A 26,259-nucleotide genomic window follows, 5' to 3' on the forward strand; every position below is an offset into this window, starting at 1 on the left:
ATCAGTTTTTTTTTGGGTGCTCTTTTCATTTTCTTGTGAATGATTTCAATGCATATATTTGAGAGCATTCATGAAAAAAATTACAAGTAGAACTATAAAAAAAATGTTGCTTGTTGATTTTTGATGTGTCAACTCTTCATATGGTCTCATTTGTGCAAGCAATTATCCAATGCAATGTTTTTGTTTTGTTTTGTTTTTTCCTTCCATCAATGAACTCAATTCAGTTCCACCCTTCACGGTCAATCTTCACACTGTCGTGTATGTTCATTCCCCAATGACCCATCCCAGTAGGGCGGGTAAAATGGGTTCTTGTTCATTCAAGGACATGAAGGAAAAAATAAAAAATAAAAAACTACACATGGAGAACGAGTCTAAGCAAACGACACGTGCATCCAGGGTTAAATTTTGCACGACGTGGAGTGAGAATATGCTCCATGTTTGGAGGAGGGAGAAGGGGGAATCTATTAATTTATTTAATGGGGATGCCACGTCAGACTTCAGAGGCAGCGCCCGAGTGAGCAGCAGGGCCATCATCCTCGTTATCTTGCCCGACTCAAAAACCGAGCCATTTGGTTAATTAACCGTGAAAAGGAGAGTTAAGGGCTCATGATGGGCAGCCCCAACTCTCAACACATTTATGACCAGCGGAAAAGGACCACAAAGACGGGGGGTTCTTCATTACCACCCCATAGTTATGTGGATGGACCCCGTTCAACGTTATTGTAAGGTGAAATGCTACCTAGTATTAACTGAAAAGATTCTCTATTCTGAAGCCACCCTGATTACCTTTTTCTACACCCACTTTCTCAATAGACCACCCCATAAAAACTACATATTCAATTTAGGATTTTCAGCTCAAGTTCGAACTCCAGAGGGCTGTCTCACTCATGCGCAGGAATCACGGTTGTATTAGGAAGCTTTCATGATGCTAAAGTAGTTCAACACAAATGGGCGGGTATGGGAGAGGGAGTGGGAATAGGGGGAGGACCGTGGGGATGGGGGAAGAGGGTCCTTCATCCCTAAGAAGAAACCATCAAGTGGGGGTGAAGTGACCCTGAAAGGGAGTGCCATCGGATTTTATTACGAGAGTCCACATGGTAGTATAGACCACAATAAAGAGGGGACACAGGGAGCAGTCCATGGGTTGAGAACCGGACCCGGCGGTGAGGGGGCACACACTCCAACCGCTGGGCCCTGTTTGAACCAACCCTCTCACGCCGGAAACGAAAAATCGTCCTCGTGCCGTGCGTCCGTCCGTTAATACGCCCCGTTATCCGTCGCCACAGTGCCGTTTCGCGCGTTCTCCCGTCGCGTTCCCCTCCCATCGTCTCTCCCCCCTTGAATCAAGAGGCCGCTTCCTGACTCCGGCGTGGGTCAGTATTACTCTCCCGTGGAGGCACCACTCAGCCGGTGAGTTTGCTTTTGCTGCTGTTGTTGAGCGTTGTGGCAAAGCCTCGGCTATGGCGTTCGGCCCCGCCCGGCTGTGATGCTCTCTGCTGCGGTCGTGCTCCGACGGCAGTTACCGGGGCCGGGGGCTGGCTCGCGGCGTCGTGGATTTGGGCGCTTAGCGTTCTTAGCGGGTTTTTGGGTTTTGTCGGGGCCAGCGTTTGGGCGCGGAGGAGTGAGATTGAATGAGAGAGAGGGAGTGTGTCTGCATAAACCACGACGTTGTCTGCTCCACTTCTCCTAGTTCTGTCTGCTTCTCTCTCTACCCGTGAGTGGCTCGATTGCATTTCGTTTGACTTCCGTGGTCGTGGTGGAGGTCTAGCGCGGAGTTGACTATTTGGTGTTGTCGGTTGTCGATGGCTGATGACCATGTAGGCTGGTCCAGTGTAGTGTATGATATTCATTTTTTTTTTTTTTTTTTTTTTTTTTTTTTTTAATGTGTGAAATTTTAGGGTGAAGGCTTGTGCTGTGGTTGTGGTATATAGCATCCTGGTGGGGCAATTGAGATTGTTTGGTAGCCTTTTCCGGTGCTGAGGTCTGAGGAAGAGGGTATGCAGGTTCTACAGCAGTCTTTGGATAAATTCTCAGCTTCTGGACAGTAGCTGTAGTTGAGCTGGTAGAAGTGCTGGATTTAATTGTGCTGTGTTAATGCACAAGTTGTCTGAGCTCTGAGTCGTGTCAGCTGAAGCTTCAAGAGGATATCACGTCTTTACACGTTCTTGAGTATGCACACGATCACCTGCTTCAGGATAAGTAGTGACTTGGGAGACGTTGGGGATGTCCTTACCCTTAACATATCTGTGTAATGGTTGAATGGTGGCTGTTCATTCAACTTGTTGTCACTGTTTTTCACAAGAAGAACTGAAGTTAGGTTCTTCGCAAAGAAGTCGGTGTCTTGTAGAGTGACACGCTATAACTGCATGTGTGTAGTTTGGTCTGGCAAGTAGGTAGGGCATGAAGGCATGCCTGTCAGGCACAGGACGAGTACAGTACCTGCTGCTGGCGTGCTGCCTTTTTCACCTCGTTCCTCTTTCGCATTGCGGTAAGTTCCAGGCCTCGTGGTTGAGCCTTCCTCTATTGACTCTTCCAGGTGACCGTTGCCATTATTGATGGGTTCTAAGTTTTTTTCTGCTTGCAGTAGCTCAAACCAGCTGGCGTGATAGTTGCTATTTGATGATTACGTCGAGGGCTGGTTATCTTGTGGACTTGGTTTGTTGAGATGATGCGTTTAATGCACCTCTTGATTGTCTCATCACACATCTGCCTGTTTTTCTGAATCATTTGCGATGGTCTTTCTGACAGGAACTTGTCCCTCAGGGTGGCAGAAAGGATACAATGAGGATGTTTGTCTTTCTTTGATGATCAATCTTAGTACATGGTCAGATTCAGAGACTGCTTGCAAAGCTAAAGGAGGTCATCTTGCGTCATTGAATACGCTGGACGAGTTTTATTTTGTTCAGGCGATTTGTGGTGCCGGGGCTCTGGATGGGTGTTGGGTTGGGGGCCAAGAGGTGAACCACTGTTTTGCCTCTGTTACCTTATGGTTTGTGTGAAGTATTGTTGTGTGGTGCTTAGATTCTACGAATGGGTTGCTCGTGACCAGTGATGGAGAAATGTGCATTTAACCCATTCTTCATGCTCAAATGACAATTGCATTATCTGGTTGCTGCGTTTAGTACCTGATCTTACGCTCAGGTCAGCTGGGTTTGCTCAGTAATACGCTGTGGAGGGATGTCCTAACTATGACCGGAAATCTGGATCAGCAGATTCTTCAGGCTGAAAATGGCGTCAGACAGTGGAAATGGAGCTACTGTGAAACCACTCACGATATTGATTTACTCTGGGTACCGCCACTACCAAATGGAAGTTGCACAGGCACGACCTGTTCTAATCCAGCATCACCCCTTTTGTGTACAGTTGTCACAAGGGCGGGGGTTAAGTGGGATTTTTGTTCTTCCTCTCATTCGTTTCTTTGTGCCATTGGACCAGGTCAGTTAATCACTTTTGCCACCCACCTTGTTAGCTTGGACTGGTCTAGTTTCTATGGCTATGTCTTTCAATGTCACTAGTGCTTTTAGACATTCTGCTGTGCGCAGTTAGTAAACTTCATTCGATGTATGGTTGATATCCTATTACGATTCTTTTGAGACGCTTCTAAACTGCATTATTGTTCTTTCTTCTCAGAGTCAGAATGCACGTCTCCCAATCAATCTCACAGGGAGTATCCTATCATTCTGATCTCAGTATGCACAATTCTTGCCGTTACCACAACAGCTATTGTGGCTTTTCTTTTGGCGTACAGACGCAGCAAAAGGCGGCGGAGGTCTCGTCGTTGCAAGCTTGCAGAACTATCTAGTGCGAGCGGGCTACTGCAACCCGCATTTAGGTTGTACACAATCAGAGAGTTAGAGGCAATGACAGGAAACTTTTCTGAAGCAAATTTGCTCGGTAGTAGTCAGGATGCGAACAGGGGAACTTACAGGGGTGTGCTTTCAGACGGCACCTTGGTTGCAGTCAAGAGGTTTCAACGGACACCACTTCAATCGCAGAAGGAATTTGTGTATGATGTGCTGCGTATAGCCCGGCTGAAACAGCCCAATTTGGTGGCCGTTAGAGGCTGTGCATATGAGAATCGTCAAGGTTATATTGTGTATGAGTACCTGCCAAATGGGTCTCTCGACCAACGGTTACATTACAGATCTCCGGTAGTTCCAGCGCTGGACTGGGATCAGCGAATGCGTATTGCCACAACCCTTGCTCAGGGCCTTGCGTAAGTTGTTTCCTCCTCTGTCTCTCTGACTTTACGTACTCTGGAATTGAAAACAACAGAAGTATTGCACTTACAGACGTTCTAACTTACAGCATGTGTGGCATTGCAGATATCTACATGACATACTTAAGCCACATGTGGTCCACAGGGATGTGCGAGCTAGCAATGTACTTCTGGACGAACATTTTGATGCTCACATTCTGGGGGTGGGTCTGAGCAGGCTGGTATTGCGTGAGGCAACTGTAGGTCGCACAGTGATTGCCGGGACGTATGGCTATCTGGCCCCCGAATTCGTGTACAGAAATGAACTCACTACTAGGAGTGATGTGTACAGCTATGGAGTCTTACTGCTGGAGCTCATCACAGGGCGCAAACCAACAGTGGATGGAGCGGAGCCCTCCGAGTGGCAAAGCACATTCGAGTGGGCCACTCCACTTGTCCAAGCCCAGCGATTTCTCGAGCTTTTGGATCCAACCATCCAGACTATTCCCGATATAGCTCAAATTCAGTGTTGTGTGGACTTGGTTTACGCTTGCACTCAGCATGTCCCTGCAAGTCGGCCACGCATGTCGTATGTCGTGCACCAGCTAATGCAGCTGAGACAAGGGCTTGTGCCTCTCCTACTGAACCGTGCACAGAATCCAACACCTCGACCTCTAGTAAATAGCTCTGAGCACATTAACGTCGCCAATCTTGGCGATAATACATCCTCTGTTGAAATTGAAATTACAGAGGTCCTTTCATAGATACTTGCTTTCTGTATATCCTCAATGTGCCTACCGTGTATCAGCACTATGCTTGTGTATATTTTGTGATGCTGTACATAATTTCCCCTTGTCCGGAATAACTCGTTACTGTCTTTCACATCGTTAGGACTCGATATACTGTTTGTTCTAAAATGCTTTCAGTGTACTAGTGGCTGTTATACCCATTCAACTCGATATCAAGACGAGGAAAATCTGTGCACCTGATAATCAAAGGAAAAGTAGCCCGTCCTCTTCATTTGTACATACAATCGAATCGTTTCATATTTCAACATTCACAGGTCTTAAACTTTACCAACAGAAAGAGTTTAATACCGGAGGTCAATTCTAGTCTATGTACATTTCGGTCGATTATACCTTGGTTGAAGAAGATGAATTTACTGCATCACTCCCTTCCTGGTGGGATTATTTAAAGACTGTTACTGGATAATGTACGAATAGTACATGGTATGGGAATGCTTGTAAATCTGAAGCCCTTGATAGGCTGGCTGAGCATAATTAAACAATGACCCCACAAGTTGTGAATTTGACCCATCCATCATGAGAATCATGGATTAATAAATTATTACTTGAATATACCAGTACTCAAATGTATCTGGAATTGAAAAATACATTGTTAAGATGCAATGTGGCATTATAAACATCATTAGAAGAGTAATTGGATTATTCATGGGCACTTATCCATGGATGTTTTATTAAGGATGTTTTTATCAATGCCTTCTGCAATATTCGCCACAGCATTGTTGGCAATAGCAACAATCCAATATTTGAATCTTCTATTTGAGTTGTAGCAAAATTGCCAAGTTCATCCAATGTAGCATCAAGACATGCAAATTTGAAAAGGAGAAAAAAATTGTGGTACTAAAAACAAGCTTTTTAAACCACAATAAAGACAATGACAAGAGTTTGTATATTTCAGATGCATTGTAATTTCCCAATAGAAACCTTGGATAGATGAATCACACAAGAAACCAATAGATGATGTATTAACTTATAATTTTACCATGTTGCATTATCTTCATACTTGTCTCTGCTTTTAGACCATAGTATTGTGCAACATGACCATTTTCTTGCATCTAAGGGAGTTTCAAAAATAATCCAATACTTTTTTTAGATTCAAGAGAAATAAAAAGAACTAAATATTGCATACCATACAATGTATTACAATTTAAATGAGACAATGGTACCTTCCAAAGACTTCAAACATGGCTATGTAAAGACAACTAAATGGTGATTTTTTTTGCATTAGATCTTGTAAGCAAGGAAAAGAATGAAAGTGAGTATGTACTTGAGTTTCCTTCACTAAAAAACACTCTAATAAAGTCTTCTTCTATTTGCAAGCCAATACCTCATGTTTACTCAACTAACTAGCTTTCCACTATCAATTGCTTTGAACTTGCAATTCTCCTCTTCAATCTCTTACATAAAGCCCTAAATTCACATGATTATCATTATTACTAAGCCTTGTTGCAAAATTGGTTGCAAAAGCTGCTAATAATCAAATTTTTAGAGGCAATGATGCTATTGTGAATACTTCCAAATTAAATCAAGTTTTTTAAATTAGTGTTGAACAAAGAGCACATAACATTAGTCGAATATTGTAAATCAAAATTACATACAAAGTTTAGAGTGAATTTGAATGGCGCTATATCATTGAATCAAATATTGGTGCCTATGACTCAGCTAAAGTGACTTAATTAAGATATCTCCAACTTAGCTAATATCATTGATATCTATGACTCAATCTAATTGAGCTCTCTTTGATGTTCACTTATCAACCAATATCCATAATGTTCACAATTTAGTCAATTCAACAAGACTTAAAGGTTTGAAGTTTAGATGGATGAGAAGATGGAATGGTAGGAGATTGGTGGTTCTAATCTTCTTTTTGTTTTTCTAGCCCTTTTCATCCTAAATCTTAATTTTAAGAATGAAAAAAAGCAGAAGAACCATTTTTAATATCTTCAAGTGGATATGGTGCAATTGACGTAGGAAGTAAGATTTTGATATCCTCTCTAAGACTCTAGATGCTGCTCTTGCTATCTATTATGCAATTCTAACTATCTCTTGCTATCTATTATCAATTGACTTGGATTCACAATCTTCAAAACTTTAATGGCCAAATAGTGGTAAAACCTTGGTCTTGAGTATTACAATGGTAGGTGACATAATTCAATGTTAGTATAGTGAACATGTTTAAAGATGGAATTTAATAATGTGCCTAAGCGAAAAGGTCTATGCCAACTCAGCAAAATTGAAACATTATCTTTTGCATAGATGCATGGAATAATGTTGCATAAGATCCTGCTAATAAAAAAATATGTTTGGATTAGCCAAGTCGAATTTTTGTGAGCACATGCACTTGTGTGGGTGGAATCAAGTATGGACATGTGTTGTGTAGTCTATATGATGCTCTAAGTAAAAACAACCCTTTTCTATGTAACAAATTCATGTGTAAGGATCATATTTGTAAATTTGAAGGATTATATCAATTATTATTATTATTATTATTATTATTATTATTTATAGTTGTTAGATTTATTTTTGTTACTGATATAAAATTATTTCTTGTAAAATACTTATATTATGCACCTCAAGCTATTTAAATTAGATAACTTGTGGGAATTAATCTACAAAATTAAGGTTGAAAATATGAGTGTAGAAGTTATTTTGAAGATTGGAACATTTGAAGAAGTTTTTTCTTTGCTAAGCCAAAGTGAAAAAAAAGACAATAATATATTTTCTATAAGTTATCTTATTGTCTTTTTGTAAATCTACCTATCTAATGTTTTACGTTGAAGAAAGCTTTTGGATGCCAATACTATATGTATATGTTTTATTTTATAGGACTATGTATTGTTTAAAAGAAAGTTCATAATTTTTTTGAAATGATTTTTTTAAAAATACTATGTAGTATATAGCCAACTATTGTAGACAATGTTAGTAGGTATTGTATTGATTTTTTTTGCTTGTTATAAAAAAAAATTGCCACATCTTACAAATAGCAAAACATGTGCAAATGTGGCAAATGTAATTATTGGAGGCATAGTCACGGATATGAAGCAATAGTTACAAATATCAAGCAATGGTTATATATAGCAACAATAGTCAATGATATTAAGCAATCGATAGAGATATTAAATAATTGTCATAGATATTGAATAAAAAAATATCAAGATGAGAGAATTAAGATGGTTTTTTAAGTACAAATTTAAATTATGCGCATTCAAGTACAAATAATATTTATTTTTATAAATAAACATGCTTCCATTAACACAAAAGTACAAAGCAAAGTATATTAGCTTATTAAAATAAAATTCTATTTTAAACTTCTATACAAACTACATAATCAATAGATAACTTCAAAACCAAAATATATTCAAATGAGATTGCAATACTTCTACTATTAATTGAAGTCAATTGGCAATAAATTAAAATTAATTGATAATTAATTTGAGTTGATTGTAAATAAATCAAACTCAATCAGCCATGTAGCAGCAAAAGGTTGTGAAGCTTGAATATTGTGAAAAGAGAAAGAATGGATGTTATGTCTAATGCTTTTGCAATATTGGCAAAGGTACACATTTGTACTAGTGCCTTTGACATGTATAGAGTGTAGATTTGTCTTATTTTTTGAATTATGTACACAACCTTTCAGATAGTTTATTGAATGGTTCTCTAAATCCATAGTCATTGTTCCTAAGTCCAAAAGCTTTATGCATATCTTTTGCTCTTCATATAGTGCAACAAGCTTGCATATCTGACCAACCTCTTGAAAGACAAGATTTCATTTAATAGCAACAACAATTCTCTTTAGAGTGAATTTAGCCATAAAAAGTGGCAAATTCATCAAATAATATTGGCTAAAGAGACCACCAACTATTAAGACTTTTTTTATGATGCAATACCTTCTTAATTCAATGTTAGTAAAGAAGTTTAAGTGTAGTTATAGATGCACCTCAATATGAATTACTATTGATATCTAAGGATGTTATAACAAAGTAATACTACTCAAACACAAGATTGAGAGCGTGCATCAACACCTTCATAAGAACACTCTTGAAAAAAATAATGTTATGATGGTGATGTATATACAAATGCTCAAAGTTGTCTTATATTTTAATTGCTCTATTTGTATTATAAAAAAGAAGACATAGAAAAATTTGCACATTATGGAGATCTTTTGTAGAGACTTTGATGTACAACTTTAAGGCAAAGTGTTGTGCTCTTGCATGCAATGTGGTCACATAGCCATGGTAGAAAGTATTATTTGTCCAAAATTTAACAAATTATTCTTTATAAAAAATCCAAATTTTTTAAAGATATATATATATATATATATATATATATATATATATATATTTAAGGAGTGGAAGCAAACATAATACAAGAGTTTATCCATTGTATATCAAATACTTCCTTCAAAGAAGAATTTATTACCTTCGTCTATTTTGTAAGTAAGATAGACCAACCATCAGCTTTTTCAAATAGAAAATATTTCTTACAATTGGCCAATATGGTTTCTTTGAATATATTAAACATAAAGCAAAATCTTGGATGTGGAAAAGAAATCTTCAATAGTATTTATGAGTGCTAAGTCCTTATTAGCCCCAATGCTAACAATCCACAATACTTTGTACATAAAAAAAATTGCATCAATGCCCAATGTAAGAATGGTTGTATTTTTTCTTGGAAATATGCAATCACAATTGTGAAGGATATATTAAAATTTGTGACACCAATAACTTATAATATAACAGTTTTGAATTTTTTTGTTTTGTATATGCAATCTATAATTATATTGTATAGATATTTTTTTGCAAGTTATATACATCTAAAATGAACAACAAATAAATAATTAATCTTATTTTTTCATTATATTTATATATGTGTTGATAGTATATGCAATTATTGTAGATAGTGAATACAACTACTAAACTTGTAGAATTCTATTTCTATGATATAGTGACAAAATTCCTTAGAGCTATTCTTGCAATATGTATTTGAGTAGTTAAATCTTTTTGTAAAAGTTGGAGGCAACAAGCAATTAAATGTCCTACCAGAGATGCAAATGGACCATGATTGTGACTGTTATTTTAAACTAATAAGTGCAAGTGTTTGTTTATTTACAAATAATAAGCATATAAGTGAAATAAGCACCTTGTTAGCTACATGGCTAAATTACATTAACAAAAATCTGCTTCAAATCTACTAAAGTATGATCTCACTCACACTTGAAGATGACTTTATTGTATTACATAAAGTCTTGCTTGAAAATATATTGGATATTTGGTTGTTAAAAGCAAATTAGAAATTACAACAACAAGATCTTAACAACTTTAATAAAATCCTAAACAAGTTTTATTTAGATTTTAACAATCATAATAAAATCTTATTCAAATCTAAAAGAAGCCTTAAAGAAATTATAAAAGAAACATGAAGAAATTATAAAGTAATAGTAAAGAAATACTAAAAATAAAAAATCTCAAAAAATAAAACTAAAAATACTAAAGAAATTCTAAATAAATCCTAAATAAATCTTAACAAAATTCTAATAGTATTTAAAATAATTTTTAAAAAATCTCTAAGTAAATTCTAACCAAAATCTAATAAAGTCCTAATAAAATCTAAAATTCTAAGTCAAATTCTACAATAGATTAAGACCTTAATAACTAATATTTTAGCTATAGATTTTCTCTCAAAATTTGCAAACCTCTCAATTACTTACTTGAGTTAAAAAAAAAAAATTTAAAGACAATTGAAATTACCACATAAAAGATGCAATTCATAATATATATATGGATATTAGTTGGCTTTCTTTTCTAATTTTAATGCCAATCTCTTTGCACCAATATCTCTTGATTTTACTATCTAAATGCTTTTAAATTTTATAAAATTATTAAACATTAAATCTACTAATAGTGTAAAAAATTTGATCTTAATCTTATAAGAATATTAATGAAAATCTTAGAAATTCTCACTAATCCTCTAAATTCTAGTTTTTGAAATTCTAATACATTTGAATGTTTAATAATTAATAAATAAATACTTTGATTAAGCTCAAACTCATAAAAAATATACAAAAGAACTACAATTTTATACATGAAAAATTTCATCCTTAGATCATGTACCAATCTTACAAAATTCTTCAAAGTATACATCTTATATATTTCTCAAAACTCAAAGTCACTTCAAAAATATCCTACCTTTGCAAATCCTTTACAAATTTATCATAAATTCAAATCATTCAAAACTAATGCCCAAAAAAAATTTATATTATGATTTTTCTAAAAAATCACTCTCTAATCAATCAAAGAACTCTAGATTTGCCATAAGTGTGTCTGATTTCAACATTGCTTCACAATTTGTCTTCTTAGGATATTAATTTTTTGTTTCTCAAGGTACTTTTTACTTCAATCTACTCTCAATTTTCTTCTTAAGATGCTTATAATAATTTATTTTCAAATCTACTTTGTTTTGCCTTATTTATGGCCATACAAAATAAGTAGAAGTATTTTTTTTTTTTTTTTTTTTTTTTTTTTTAAATATAAAAGGTAACAATCACAATAAAAGCTTTTACTATCTATCAATTTTTTATCCATAATTTTCTTCTATATCTTTCTATTAGATTCTTTAATATTAGAATTTATATTTTTATCTTTTATCACATAGCAATATTATAATACAACAATGTGATCCTTATTAAAATAATACCTACCAACTGCATAATCTAAGGTATGCATAAATCAATCTTAACATCTTTTCATGTCTTTCTACATATTAAATGACTCTTTTGGAAGAGGGTCCATACTAAGAACATTTTCCATTTTTGTATGAAATAATTCCAAAGTATCAAATCCCTCCAAAGTATTACTAAATTAAGATTCAAAGTATAATGAAGTCAAAGTAAAGTATATAAATTTAGAATAAAAAATCAAAGGTAACATGAATACTATTAATAAATAATACTCTAATGCTACTCTTTATTATGGCTATCAAATTTGAAGAGTTTTTCTTTTTTTTAATTATGTCTCTACGTATGTATTGTCTTTACATACATATTAACCATGAATAATTCAATTGCTCTTTCAAAAATATTTATAATGACTATATATATATATATATATATATATATATATATATATTATAGTTTCAATGTATGGTACTCTTTAAGGATGTTAAAATTATGTAAGCTAAAATAATCCATTCTTAAGATATTTTTTATTATTGAATTAGATTTAATGTTAATCATGTTTTTTTAATCTTCTACGTTTTATACCATTTTTTGATATCAAATTTGTCATCATCATGTCTCTAAGAGTAATGCTTTGCTATCTTCTTTACTATAATATTGTTGTCTTCATATATATATATATTTTTATATTTTTTTATATATATATATATATAGGTTTGTATTGATGACCATGTCTCTAATATTGCAATCACAATAGTTATAAATCTAACAAAGAGTTCTACTAAAACTATCATTTGAAGACCATCATAAAGCTGTATAAGCTTTTTTTAATAGTGATAGAATAGCCTTGGTATTGCTTTTAATACTAACTACCAAAAATGTCTTGTGGAAGCTTTTTAAATACCATCAGGCTTGTGGCTTAAGCATCAAGATGTAAATTGCTTCCAATATAACATTCTAAAGGTATAAATAATTTCAATAGCCATATGGTACATTTATAGAATTTTAAATATATAATCTATGACTAAAAAATCTCTTTATAGCTTCTTAAAGAAAAAACTATATACCATATATGATTCTATTAAGTTTTTTTTATCTAATTAATATAAACATCTTATGAACTTACATAATCTTATTTAAAATTATAAGAAAAAAATTGAAATATATCTTTTGATTCTATTATTATTTTTTAAAAATTTATGATTATAATATCAAACACTCAAAGCAAATAAAATCCTAAATTCTAGCTGCATACAATTATAATATTTAGATTTAATTGCATAATATGATATATAATTAAAAAATTAAATTAAATTTGGAAGTACAACTTATAATTTGGTTTCAATCTATATAAGATTAAATGATGTATTTGCATAAAGTTTTAGATTAAATTTATAATAAGGAATACAAAAAAAATGAATCAAAATTCAATAATAAAAATTCAAAAAATAAACAAACATTATTAGATAGTTCAATGACCTACTTCAAAGTTTAAATGCATTACAATGAAGATCGAACTTACATATTGGAATAAATAAGATAAGAAATAAATCATTCAAACTTGATATATGTAAAATTTTCCAATATTAATTTCTTTGCCAAAATTACAAATATCAAAAGGTATCATATCTTCAGAATGATGAACATCACTTATGCAAAACAGACATTCTGATTAGAAGCCTTCCTTCTGAAAGTTCTTTCCTATAGTTCAAAATGAACATGATTCATAATATAATAATCTTAGAACAAAGTGGATATCACTTAGATTTTAGCTACTGCTATTCTTAACAATTCTGGTTTGTAAATAAATTTTACATTTTTTTTATTCTCTTCAATGTCTCAAAAAATATAATTTTGACATTCATATCATGTACTATTCAGTTATACAATTTTTCATATTTTCTTCATATATACTATTCCACAGTTATGGCAATCACAATATCAATTTTGTAATCATTTTTACAGCACAATAAATAGAAAGGTACATGAAAATTATTGATTGTGTGAATATGTTTCTGAACCATGTTAAATTTTAATTATTTTTTCTTTTTTCATTGTATTTCCAAAATCAGATTAGCTTAATTATTATTATTATATGCTATATTTTTTATTATTTTTTTATTATTTTTTTTATAGATGTGTTATAAGGAAAAAAAAAATGTAATTAAAATAAAATTTATAAAATAAATTGATGTTGATTTTTTTGTTAATTTTTAATTTTAAGATAAATCATTTTAATTACAATAGGTGATTGACTTAAAATTTAAGGAAAAAATCAAGTATGTGTTTTCAACTGTATTATGTAGTAATATCAAAGGATACAATGTTAGAAATAAAATTAAAATCATTACACATTTTTATAAAGAATTATATATACATATATGATAATTTTTAAATTTCTAGCCACATATTATATTTTTTAAAGTTATTTTAAGTCATATTTTAAATTAATATAAAATCACTATTATAAATTTTTTTATTATAATATTAAAATAATTAGTTCCATGTTGATTAATTGATCGCTTTGTATTTTGTCCATATTTGTGAAGCTTGCATTTGCTACACCATGACTTGATTTCTCATTTATCTAAATATTTTAAATATAAATTTTCTATTTTCATTTATTTTTTCTATTCACAATAACAATGACATTCAATAGAACATTATGAAAAAAGTTGGATATAAGTAGCTTTGTTGTAAATTTGCAAAACAAATCATAACATTATATACATATATATATACATTTTCAGATGTGCATGTATATTTAGGTAACAAAGGTACTTTCTAATAAAGGTGGGATTTGCAGTGACTATTAACAAATCTCAAAGATAGTCATTAAAGAAAGTAGGAATATATTATAGAAACACAATGTTTGTACATGAACAATTGTATGTTGTCTTTTCACAATGTGTTTCTCCAAATATGATGAAGTTCTTACATCTTGAAAATAATAAAGACAAAAATACCACTATAGATGTAGTTTATCTAGAAATTATTTTAACTTAGTTATTTTATATTTGTAATAAAAAAGTATGTATATGTTTGCCAATTACATTAAAGAAATATAAATGGTTCTATTGTTATGCATATACTCATATATATATTTTTTTCTTGATTAATATTTCTTTAGAAGTGGTCAATTTTTGACTTAGCAACCAAAAATTAATCTATTATACTTTTTTTATGGCCAATGGCACAAGTTTCTACTAATTATATATATATATATATATATATATATATATATATATATATATATTTATTATTGAAGAAAGAGAAGTTAGAAGCCACAATACTTAGCATTAGCAAGGTTGCTCATAAAATGAAGTATGGAGTAAGATGACTCTCACTTCCAACATTCTTTACTTATAGCTAGAGTTTACATTAATTATAGATGAACTTAATAACTTTCATCATTTTTTCTTACATCCAATTAAATCTTAGATTTTTCTTATCCTAACTGCCACCTAAAAATTCTAGCCGCAACCATAGTAATAACTTTTAACTCTTTTTTATCTTTTGACTATTAACAACTTACTATGGTTTAACTCTATGTGGTGGCAACTATACAAGATCTTGCTGATCTTCAACACTTCCACTTTGCTAATTGTTAAAAGGCTTTTAAGCCTAATGCCTCTATCAACTTGAGGTATCTATCCTTCACCAATGCTATTGTAAGCACATCAACAAGCATGTCTTTTGTAGTATAATACTTCATACCTATTATTCCATCTTTAATTTTTTCTCATATGAAATGATGTTGAACATCAATGTGTTTGGTTCTTGAATGGTGCTTTAGATTCTTATCAAATGCAAGACATCTTTGATTGTCACACATTATTGGAGTTGCTTCCAATTGCACTATTCCAATGTATTCTAAGAGTTGTCTTATTCAATATGCTTTCATTGTACAATGACTTGTTATCATGTACTCAGTCTCTATGGTTGATCTTGGAATGGTAGGTTGTTTCTTGCAACTCCATGAAATGTCTCCCACTCCAATAAAAGATACATATCTCATTGTAGATCTTCTATCATTTATATCTTCAACTGAATCCGTATCACAATATCCTTGCAAATCAATATTATTACCACCAAGGCACAATTTGAAGTTCTTTGTACCTTTTAAGTACATCAATATATTTTTTACCATTGCCCAATACAAAGGTCTTGCCTTAGACATGTGTTGCCTCTTAACACTCATATTAAATGCAAGATCCACTTTTATGGCCACCATTACATACATAAGTGAGCCTATTGCTGTCTTGTATAGAATACTTTGCATCTCACCTTCAACTTTTGCATACTCTTCATCCATAAGCTTCATCAACTTCAACTTGGCCTCTAAAGTAGTTTCAATGGGCTTGCACTCCTCTATATTAAATTCTTTCAACACTTCTTTAATATACTTGGTTTGATTCATTGTAATGGTCTTGTTGTCACAATTTCTTATAAATTCCATTCCTAAGTAATAGTGGAGCTCTCCCAAATCACTCATATCATACTCTTTTTCTAATATGGCCTTCATTCAATCCATCTTTTCCATATTATTAGCCAAGATGGTCAAATCATCAATATAGAGGATTACAATCAATAAGAACTCTTTAGATTACATCACATATAATGAATGATCAGTTTCATTACTTACAAATCACTCATTGACAAAAAAATATATTCATACGTTGGTACAATGCTCTTGGTAATTGTTTCAATTCATATAAGGATTTCTTCAACTTGCATACAAGGTGTTCTTTGCCTTATTGTGCAAATCCTTGAGGTTGATCTATGTAGATGTCTTCCTATAATTCTCCATTCAAAAAGATTGTCTTCACATCCATTTGATGCATTTCAAGATCTATTGCTGCTCCAATTGCCACAATGGTCTTAATGGTGGTGAATTTGGCAACAAGTGCATAAGTCTCATTGAAGTCAATTCTAGTAACTTATGAATATCTTTTGGCAACTAATCTTGCCTTGTGCCTCACCACCATATCCATTACATCTCTTTTAGTCCTAAATACCCACTTAGAACCAACACTAGATTAATTAGGTAGAAAAAGTACCAATTCCCATATATCATTGTTCTTAAGAGATTGGTATTTTTCTTCCATAGCCTTCTCTCACTTAATTTCATCTTGGAACTTTATAGCATCACACAAAGACAACGGATCAGCAAAGAAAGCAACATTTGCATATTTTTCACTTATTTGAGAAAAAATATGGTTCTTCTATCATTTGCCACAAGGTTTTTTTTTTTTTTTTTTTTTTTTTTTTTTGATTTGAAGAAAATTCAGCTTGTTGTACTCTAAGTTCTCTTCTAAGCTTTTTCTCTCTTAAAGCTTGTCTTTTTTCACTTAAAAATTAATACTCTTCATTATCATCATCATCATCATAATCTTCAACATCTTCATTGTTGGTCCTTAGAATTTGTAAGGCCTTCTTTTTCATCTTCTTTGCCTCTTCATCTTCATTCACACCTTTATCATCTTTATTTTCTTCAACTTCTTCTTTTGTTGCTGAAATTAGAGATGTGTCCACAAATACATCATTACTCCCACTTGGACACATTTCCAAGTACTTACAAGTACTTTTATATTCTAAAAACTCAACATGACGACTTTTGATGATCTTTTTGGTGTCCAAATACATTAGCCTATATGCCTTCGTACCTTCACAATATCCTAAGAAAACACACTTTGTATCTTTTGCATCAAATTTGGACCTCATACAATCTGGTGTCTTTGCATATGTAATGCATCCAAAGGTCCTCATATGTAAAATGCAAGGTTGTCTTCTACTCCAAGCTTCTTATTCTGTCATTGATGTAAGAACACTTGTTGAATACCTATTCCTTGTATATACTACATTCACCACAACTTTCATCCTAAATTCATACTTCAAAATTTTGAACATGAAGCATGTTTCTTGCCATCTCCACAATTGTTCAGTTTGTGCTTTCAGCAATACCATTTTTTTGTGGAATATATGGAGTTGTTGTTTGTCTAGCAATTCCTTCATTCTTCAAATAAACATCAAATTGCTTAGATATGTACTCACCTCCATTGTTTGTATGTAGCACTTTGATCTTGCACTTACTTTGTTTTTCAACAAATACTTTAAACTCCTTAAACTTCCAAAACCAATCACTCTTTGCTTTAAGAATATAAATCCAATTTTTTTTTTAGAAATCATGAATAGAAATGAGTAAATACCTTACCCTTCCAATACTTATATTCTTTATAGGTCCATATACATCAGAATAGATAATTTTTAATAACTTTGTAGGACATATTGCTACACCACTTAGAAATGAGGCATTTTTTGTGTTTGCCTTGTATGCATCCTTCACATGTAAGTTGTATTACATTTTGGCTTGTTTTTCCAAGATTTAAATCACTTACCATAGACTTAAGCTTTTTCATGCTCTTCACGTTCAAATCGTCAAGACAACCATGCCATATATTCAATTAATCTTGCTTTGATGTAAACTCAGCAAATGCAGCTACTTCTACTCTATTAACCTTCTTACACTTGAGATAGTACAAATTTCCCTCTCTAGAGCCTTTGGCAACTATGTTTCCATACAATGTTTTTACAAAATATCCATTCTTGTTGAATTGAACCATAAAACCTTATATTACAAGTTTACTCACTGAAAGTAAGTTTTACTTCATCTTAGGTACATGGAGCACATTTTTTAATCTGATTCTATTGGTTTGTCTATTCACAACATCCTCTACCATAATAGAATCAATTCCAATGGCTTTACATGTGCTACTATCTGCCAAAATCACATTTGATTTTGAAATAGCTTCATAAGTATCAAATGAATACTTATAAGGTGTCATATGCTTGAAACAGCCTAAATCTACAATCCATCTTGACATGGCAGCCATAAAGGTCCTGTTTGTTGCCATGAATGCATAATCTTGTCCTCCAAATGTATCTTGTACATTATTTATATTCTCTTATTCCATTTTTTTTTTATCTTTGTAGTAATTTCAAGAAAAATATTTTATTTTGCCACAAATGAAGCAATTTTTGACATTACCTCGTTGGCTTGAATAGTTGTCCTTATCTTGTTGTGAGTAGAGTGCTTAATCTTTACTTTGAGACTCTTTTTCTTTCTTCTTGGTTACTTCATGGCTAAGTCTTGCTATCACGTAGTCCATTGTAAGTTCTTTCAACTTGATGGATTCCAAAACTACAATGAGATAGTTGTAGGATTTTGGCAAGCTCATAAATAGAGTCATGACAACATTTGCTTCTTCTAAGGGCTTGTCAACAATTACAAGCTAATTTACAAGTGTCGTCATCTTGTTGATGTGTGTCATGGTGTCTTCACCTCCTTCTATCTTACATGTAAAGAACTTCTTCCCTATATAGATGATGTTAGATAAGTTCTTGCTCTCATAGATGTTGCAAAGAGTCTTCTATGCTTCCGCTGGTCCTTTGCAAGAGATAATGTGGTAGAAGTTGGCTTCATCTGCATTGCATGCAATCAATCCAAAGGCCTTCTTTTCACAACGTTTGTAGTCCTTCTTTTCCTTTATATCAGCATGCATGCTTGGAGGCTCTTCACTTTCATCTACAATATTCCATAGGTCCAAAGAAGCCAACAAAAGTTCTAATTTGATCTTCCAATGGTAGAAATTTTCACCTCTAAACTTTTCAATTACTCTCAGGCCTTCACTTTCACTTAAAGCCATGTTTTAGGAAGAGATGTATCAAAAAAGATCAAGAGAAATAGTTCTAAACCTCTCAAAATAAGCAAGAAAGAGTTGCTGCTTTAAAATCTCAAAATGCCCTCTTTGTGAATAAACTATTGTTTTCACTTTCAAAATACTTTCAACTTCACTTCTAAGACCTCTTACAAGTTCAATGATGAATATAAACATATCAAACTAGATTTGTCACTCTTCTATTACTTTTATGCTTACAAATCACCTCTAGATACTATAAGAGGACTTTTAAGCACCTTAAGTTCTTTTAACACATGAAACTACAAAGTTAATCAACTAAGAATCTTAATCAATAAGAAAACACAACAGTAGTATTCTATAACATCACCATAAGGTGCAAATCAAACCCTGAATCCAAGATGTATTTAACAAGTAAGAGCAAACAAAGATCTAGATCTAGATCTGAATCTAAAAGTTAGAAGTTTTAAAATCCTAATATCAGCAATAATAATGTGATCTATTCCACACAACAACAAAGACTTCATAAAACTTCAAAAAAACTCACAAAGGAATGTGAGTGAGTCCATAACCTATTGAAGAAAGAAAAGTCAGAAGCTACAACACTCAATACTAGCAAGATTACATACAAAATGAAGTGTGGAGTAAGATGACTCTTACTTCCAACACTCTTTACTTATAGCTAGAGTTTACATCAATTATAAATGAACTTAATCATTTTCATCCTTCTTTCTTACATCCAACTAAACCTTAGATTCTTCTTATCCTAGATGCCACCTAAAATCCTAGCCGCTACCATAGTAACATCTTTTAAGCTTTTGTTATCTTTTGATTATTAGCAACTTACTATGGTTTAACTCTATGTGGTGGCAACTATGTAAGATCTTGCTAATCTTCAATATATATATATATATATAGCTCAATACAGTTCAATATGTAGCTCAATATATATATATGTATATATTGAGCTACAACAATTTTTATTCTAATATGGGTTGTTACAGAGATTTGAGGTTGTAACAATCATGATTTATTGAGTTTGATTGCTTTCTAATGTAATTCTGAAAATTCGGATTTTTCTTTAAAAATGCAATAGTTGTGGTTCAGAAATGACATGTCTCTAAAAGTGATCATTTGTTACACAAATTATTGATAACAACTTCTACATGTACATGGATTAAAATTATTGGTGCCATTTGGTTATATTCCCTGTCTATGAAAATGTTGATCAACATCCATTTTGCAGACGCAAAAGTTAAAGCATATTATTCAGCCTGTACTACGGTATATACATCCTCGGCATATTCAATTGCCTTCTTTCAATTTTGTCATTAGGGGTGAAAGGTATATCAATAGGTTATATATGCAACATATATCATAGCAATTAGCTAAGTGGACATAGGCATTTGGATAGAAAATGGTGAATTAATGTAGAGATATAGAACCGTAATTGTTTACACTGAATTGAGTTGACAACACATATTACAGAGGCTACTGTAGGCTACAATCACAGATTATAGATAACTAAGCTTCACTTGCCAATTGATATATCTTTCACCCCATATGTCGCAGAAACAGGGGTAATACATATTTGCTCCCATTGAGCTTGCAGCAATACACATTGGTGCAAGATCATTCACACAGTCTATTTAGCGCTGACAGTAAGTGAAAGACGTAAGAGTTACTGAAGATATTAACGATACATCCATGACAAAGCAATTTGGGAATTGCGCCATACAACTTCAATAACACAGCAAACCATCGGACACAGATCGTCGTGGCTTACCAAACACCACTCCAGGTCTCACAAACGGAAGGTTCTTCGAATTCGCATTACTTAGAATACATTGGGGGCGACCCAAAACACAGAAAATATCGTAACCATCTCAATGTCCTACTCTCAAGTGATTTCGACGGATGCACTATCTAGTTCCCGGGGGTGAAGTTGGTGGCGTACGCCCATGCGTTGTTGGCCACCGGGTCCGCCAAGTGGTCGTTCAAGTTCTCCAATGGGCCCTTTCCGGTCACGATCGCCTGCACGAAGAACCCGAACATCGAAAACATCGCCAATCGCCCGTTTTTGATCTCCTTCACCTTCAACTCTGCGAACGTGTCCGGGTCGTCAGCCAAACCCAGGGGGTCGAATGAGCCTCCAGGGTAGATGGGGTCCGTCACCTCGCCCAACGGTCCTCCCGCAACACGGTACCCCTCCACGGCTCCCATCAGCACCACCTGGCATGCCCAGATCGCCAAAATGCTCTGAGCGTGCACCAGGCTGGGGTTGCCCAGGTAGTCCAACCCCCCCTCGCTGAAGATCTGAGCTCCGGCCTTGAACCACACCGCCTCGCCGAACTTCACACCGCTCTTCGCCAACAGCTCAGGGGTCAGGCACCCCAAAGCCCCCAACATCGCCCAACGGGCGTGGATGACCTCCAGCTCCCTGTTCCGGGCGAACGTCTCCGGGTCTGACGACAGTCCAGCGGTGTCCCATCCGTAGTCGCCGGCGAACTCGCCATTCAGATATGACGGGGTCTCGCCGGAGAATGGGCCCAAGAACTTTGGCCTGTCAGCTCCGTACCTGACCACCAGTACCAATTTCCACTTAGACATCGGTTCGCCCTATCCCGGATTCCACATTCACAATGCACTCTCTCGGAATGGGGCTCCCTTGCAACCCCAACATTGGTCAGAGTTTCACTGCCGGCCTCCACCTCCCAGTTCTGCGCCTCATCAGAGAGGGGATAACTCAATCCACCGCAACCCCTAGACGAGTGCCATTCCCGGCACTCGGTTCTAACCACAAATTGGACGCGTCGGGCGTGAGCCTCCAGTTGCCAACAAACCCAATTCCATCCACCACATCACAGCCAACTCAATCCCAACACAACCATCAAGCACCCAAGACTGTCAACTACGAGTTTCTGAGGTAGAGCCAGTACCAGATGCTATCGCTGCCAGCGGACTTGCTCACGGTTCGCCGCATTGTGACGCGGGCCTCGACATTGCCAACCTTGCGGGACAGCTCGTTCACGGGCTTCACCAGACTCTGCCCAGCCAAGGCTGTCGAGTGCATTGCGGTAGCTGCTGCCATGTTTACACCCACGTTCCTCAACGGGAGATGTCTTACAAGTATCAAATGCACAGATGAAGCGGACTCGCTTGACTGCCTCGATGCCGTCATTCAGCCCCGGGCCAGGGCTTTATAAGGACTTCGTCCAGCGCAAATCATGTTCGGGGCAGTTGTATCGCGAGCGGATTGGAGAAGGCGAGCTCCACCAGGATAGCGAGACAATCTGGATGAAATTCCCATCAGGTTGGTCGTCTTGGACGCTGCTGGCAGCCACGGAAACGGGTTCCGCTTCCATCAAAACCAGATGAATGTGGCATTCCTTTCCCAGCATCGTCACCAACATGGCCCTTCTGTGGAGTTTGTTCCGCTGGTGGTCCGCCAGCCTCACAAACCGCGAAGTTCAGGATCTTTCGCACTCGGAGCTCAGATAAAAGCAAATGTCGATGTCTTCGTCCTGACACAAGTCTCATTCTACTCTTGGTCGGAAAACTTGATATCCTTCTTGTTTGTCTAAGGCACCTTAAGAAACATCATCATGGAGGCCTAGTAGCTGGCTTTATGAGGCTCATCGCACAGGAAGTTCACGTTTGGCAAACAGAGAAATACATTTTATCTTTTGATAGTGTATGCTTCCTGTTCACTTTGTAGTTCCGTAATTTCTAGTCATCGTTTCCTTCGCATTCTGTTCACAAGGTGACGTGTTTATTGTAAGGAATTTGAACTATTGGTTCGAGGTAGATAACTCAGGCCTGATTGCTACTTCATGAGTACCACACTGCTCATGCGGAGACATTTGAAGAGCATGTTCACATGCATCCTGTACAGGATGGTCGTAGATTAATGGCAGTTTCCGATTTCCACCTATTTCTCGTTCTTGGCTGCGTACGTTGTAAAATACGCCAACTTGATGAATACTAAAGGTTTGAAGCGAACAAGTCACTATCTCTCGTGTTAGGTGCTAGACACTCTAGACGCGTAGATGATTATGCTGTGTAAAACCATCCTACAACCTGTCTGGAGATAGGAGTCTTCAAGTGGCACTACAGCGATTTTTTTTCAAGATCATGGGGATAGTACAGGGTTATTTTGCATTTGGTCTCGGTTCACCACGTAGTTTCGTAAATTCGAGTCCTGATTTCCTTCGCATTTTGTCCTCAAGATGACGTGTTAGTTGTACGGAAATTTGAAAAATTGATTCGAGGTAGAAACGCAGGCCTGATTGCTAATTATTGTGTATCATACTGCTCATGCGGAGGGATTTGTAGAGCATGTTCACGCGAATTGTGTACAGGATTGTCGTAGGTTCATGGCACTTTTCAATTTCCTCCTATTTCTCGTTGGAGGTTGCACACGTTGAATAGTACACCAACTGAATGAATACTAAGTGTGTAAAGCGAACAAGTCACTTTCTCTCGTGGTTTTTCATAGTCGCCCCAGACGAGTAGATGATTGTGCTGAGTAATACCTTTCTTCCACTTGTCTGGAGCTTGGAGACTTCAAATGGCACTGCAGCGATTGTTTTTCAAGGTCGTGGAGATAGCGATTATTTTTCAAGGTCGTGGAGATAGCACAGGGTTAGTTTGCATTGAGTTGGAGAGCATTTAAGTCGTCCAAGACAAAGTAGCTGAGTTATTCATGGAAGCTTTTTCAGTTATTTAAGAGACTGTGTTGTTTGTTGAAATCCCTCTTTAATACGGATAGCTATTGTCAATTTGAATAGAAATTGTAGTTAAGTTAAAAATTGAACACAATTGAAGAAGAGAACCATCACGACAAGCTAAAATATGCCTAGTCTTGTATCCCCAGAATAAGTCTTCAGGTATGGGCAAAAACATCCTGTGATAATTAATCCAAGTGGTTCTGCACGTTCCATAAGTGAGTGAGACAGAAATCCCAACCAGCACCCACTCGTGCATGAAAGACGCCTAATAATTTAAACAGCTGTAAACACCTTCTTGTTTCCTCCGTCTGAAGCGCCCATGGGAATCACCTTCAGAACGTTAAATCTCACGGTCTTCGACAGAGGCCTGAGAAAAACAAATGCGGGTTGGCTTTCAGAAAGTCACTCAAAAAATGCTCTCATTGTAATTTTTAGGTGGCAACCATTTAGTTCAGTATAAAGAACTGATATTCATTTAAGGTAGAGGCAAAGAACTAACCTGCATTGGCCAATGATGACCTTGTCACCCTCCTTAACACGGAAAGCAGGGGAGACGTGGGCGGCCAAGTTTGAGTGCCTCTTCTCGTACCTGCAAGAGGAATTCAAGTCATGATGGGAAAATAGTCAATGCACGTGTCGCACAATTGATCTCAAGTTCATTCAAAACAGTAATCCTGCAGATATTATGGAGTCAAGCAATTAAACAATGCGAATTGAAAGGGGCAAGGAAAACCCACCTCTGATACTTTCTAACGAAGTGAAGGTAGTCCCGTCGGATGGTAATCGTACGGGTCATTTTAGTGCAGTTGACAGTTCCGGTAAGGATGCGCCCTCGGATAGAAACATCTCCAGTGAAGGGGCACTTCTTGTCGATGTATGTACCTAATAGCAGGGGTGCCCTTCCTCAAATTAGGGAGTGAGGAAACTAGACATCCGTTTCAAAGAAATCCAAACCCTAGGTCACGAAACTCGATGGCTACTAAAACTCGTATCTACTGTTCTGGACATACTGATTCATGGAGAGAATACCAATTAAAGAAGCAGGAAAGCATTTCAAGACTTTTGCTTCTTTACATAAAAGTGTGAACCACCTTAATGTACAGTGAGGTCCACAAATGAAAATCGGACATGTTAATAAACCCTCATAAGTCACCAGGAATGTCATAAAAGGCACTCGTTATTCATGACTGACGTGACAATAGTACAACGACCTCTTCGGCGACGGAGACACGATTAGATCTTATTGAGTTTCCAAACTATGCTACTGCAGCATTAAAGATGATCGGTGCAAACCATCTTACCACAAATTTCCACCAGATTCTTCAGTCCGCAATAAAATTCAGAAGATAAGTAAGATTTAGGCCAGTAGGATTAAGTTGATAATTATAATAAGGAATACCTTCGATAGCTTCCCGGGGAGTCTTAAAGCCAAGACCTACATTCTTCCAGAATCGAGTTCCAGCCTTCCCTGCTGCCTTTCCCTTCGACGAAGCCTTCGTGCTGTAATTTATTTTTTTAAAACAGAGCAGTTTGTAACCTAAGGTACCCAACTACATTATTTATACCAAAAATGTCGCTAAACTGACAAACCAAATCTATCACAACACACACTAGGAAGTGCAAGACAGTTACAAGACCATACCTGAGAAAGACCTTGGGCTGCTTCAGAAACGACTTCTCGGTCTGGAAACAATTAAATAAACAAATATTTGAAAACGAAGCCCACAAACCATCGGCAAAACCTTCGGAATCCAAACCCCTAAACCTACAATTTGAACCGCACTCCACAACCTCTAGTGCAAAGATTACCAAAGGAAGAAAACTACTTCAGACGATCAACTATGTGACATCCAACAGCACCTGCTCCGCCATGGTGCTTGAGCTGGTTGATCGAGGGACGAAGCGGAGGATGCACGACGAAGGCGAAGGTGCAAAATTGCGAAAGAGAATGATAGATGAGCTTGCGCGGCTCTTATGGCAGTTGAAGCTGGACGAGATTTAGGGCACGACCATTCTGTCACAGAACATGACCACTTCCACGATCATTCTGTACACGAATTACTGCTGTGTTTACCAAATACTTCTTATTAAAATCCATAGGTATATTGTTACGTATACTGAGTTTATTAATAGCATCAATAAACTCGTATATATGTTA

General features: G+C 35.4%; 3 protein-coding genes across 6 annotated transcripts; 1 reads left to right on the top strand and 2 right to left on the bottom strand.

Annotated features, from left to right (window-relative positions):
* The first annotated feature begins 1,314 nt into the window (after positions 1-1,314).
* On the top strand, positions 1,315-4,978 carry LOC112287862 (C-type lectin receptor-like tyrosine-protein kinase At1g52310). 4 transcript variants are annotated; one of them, XM_024531417.3, is made up of 6 exons: positions 1,315-1,410; positions 2,377-2,488; positions 2,749-2,957; positions 3,210-3,435; positions 3,631-4,216; positions 4,326-4,978. In XM_024531417.3, the coding sequence occupies exons 2-6, from the start codon at positions 2,401-2,403 to the stop codon at positions 4,960-4,962; spliced, it is 1,746 nt and encodes a 581-aa protein (XP_024387185.1). In that variant the 5' UTR covers positions 1,315-1,410; positions 2,377-2,400; the 3' UTR covers positions 4,963-4,978. The 4 variants fall into 4 exon arrangements, with proteins under 4 accessions (XP_024387185.1, XP_024387186.1, XP_090109537.1 ...); XM_024531418.3 differs by having other exon boundaries at positions 1,317-1,410; positions 3,213-3,435; XM_090253411.1 differs by lacking the exon at positions 1,315-1,410 and having other exon boundaries at positions 1,749-2,488.
* A 16,196-nt stretch (positions 4,979-21,174) lies between these two features.
* Positions 21,175-22,547, bottom strand: LOC112287893 (chlorophyll a-b binding protein, chloroplastic). Its single transcript, NM_001426584.1, has 2 exons — positions 22,311-22,547; positions 21,175-21,949 (listed from the first exon to the last, which is right to left on the bottom strand). Exons 1-2 carry the CDS (start codon positions 22,460-22,462, stop codon positions 21,298-21,300), a joined length of 804 nt encoding a protein of 267 aa, NP_001413513.1. The 5' UTR covers positions 22,463-22,547; the 3' UTR covers positions 21,175-21,297.
* Positions 22,548-24,143: 1,596 nt separating this feature from the next.
* LOC112278576 (small ribosomal subunit protein uS17) lies at positions 24,144-26,036 on the bottom strand. The gene is made up of 6 exons (XM_024512180.3): positions 25,962-26,036; positions 25,744-25,784; positions 25,501-25,601; positions 24,839-24,983; positions 24,601-24,690; positions 24,144-24,468 (listed from the first exon to the last, which is right to left on the bottom strand). Exons 1-6 carry the CDS (start codon positions 25,971-25,973, stop codon positions 24,375-24,377), a joined length of 483 nt encoding a protein of 160 aa, XP_024367948.1. The 5' UTR covers positions 25,974-26,036; the 3' UTR covers positions 24,144-24,374.
* Between the last annotated feature and the right edge of the window lie 223 nt (positions 26,037-26,259).

This window comes from Physcomitrium patens, chromosome 10 (genome assembly GCF_059467195.1).
Source record: "Physcomitrium patens ecotype Gransden chromosome 10, ASM5946719v1, whole genome shotgun sequence".
NCBI lineage: Eukaryota > Viridiplantae > Streptophyta > Bryopsida > Funariales > Funariaceae > Physcomitrium > Physcomitrium patens.

Bases quoted from the DNA above. Each gene is read 5' to 3' on its own strand.
- LOC112287862 (XM_024531417.3), top strand. From the start codon at position 2,401: ATGAAGGCATGCCTGTCAGGCACAGGACGAGTACAGTACCTGCTGCTG. The intron at 2,489-2,748 runs GTAAGTTCCAGG...TCTTTCTGACAG, and splicing joins CGTTCCTCTTTCGCATTGCG to GAACTTGTCCCTCAGGGTGG. The intron at 2,958-3,209 runs GTGAACCACTGT...AATCTGGATCAG, and splicing joins GTTGGGTTGGGGGCCAAGAG to CAGATTCTTCAGGCTGAAAA.
- LOC112287893 (NM_001426584.1), bottom strand. From the start codon at position 22,462: ATGGCAGCAGCTACCGCAATGCACTCGACAGCCTTGGCTGGGCAGAGT. The intron at 21,950-22,310 runs GTACTGGCTCTA...ACTGGTGGTCAG, and splicing joins GCTGGCAGCGATAGCATCTG to GTACGGAGCTGACAGGCCAA.
- LOC112278576 (XM_024512180.3), bottom strand. The intron at 25,602-25,743 runs GTATGGTCTTGT...AATAAATTACAG, and splicing joins CAGCCCAAGGTCTTTCTCAG to CACGAAGGCTTCGTCGAAGG. The intron at 24,984-25,500 runs GTATTCCTTATT...CCCTGCTATTAG, and splicing joins TCCCCGGGAAGCTATCGAAG to GTACATACATCGACAAGAAG.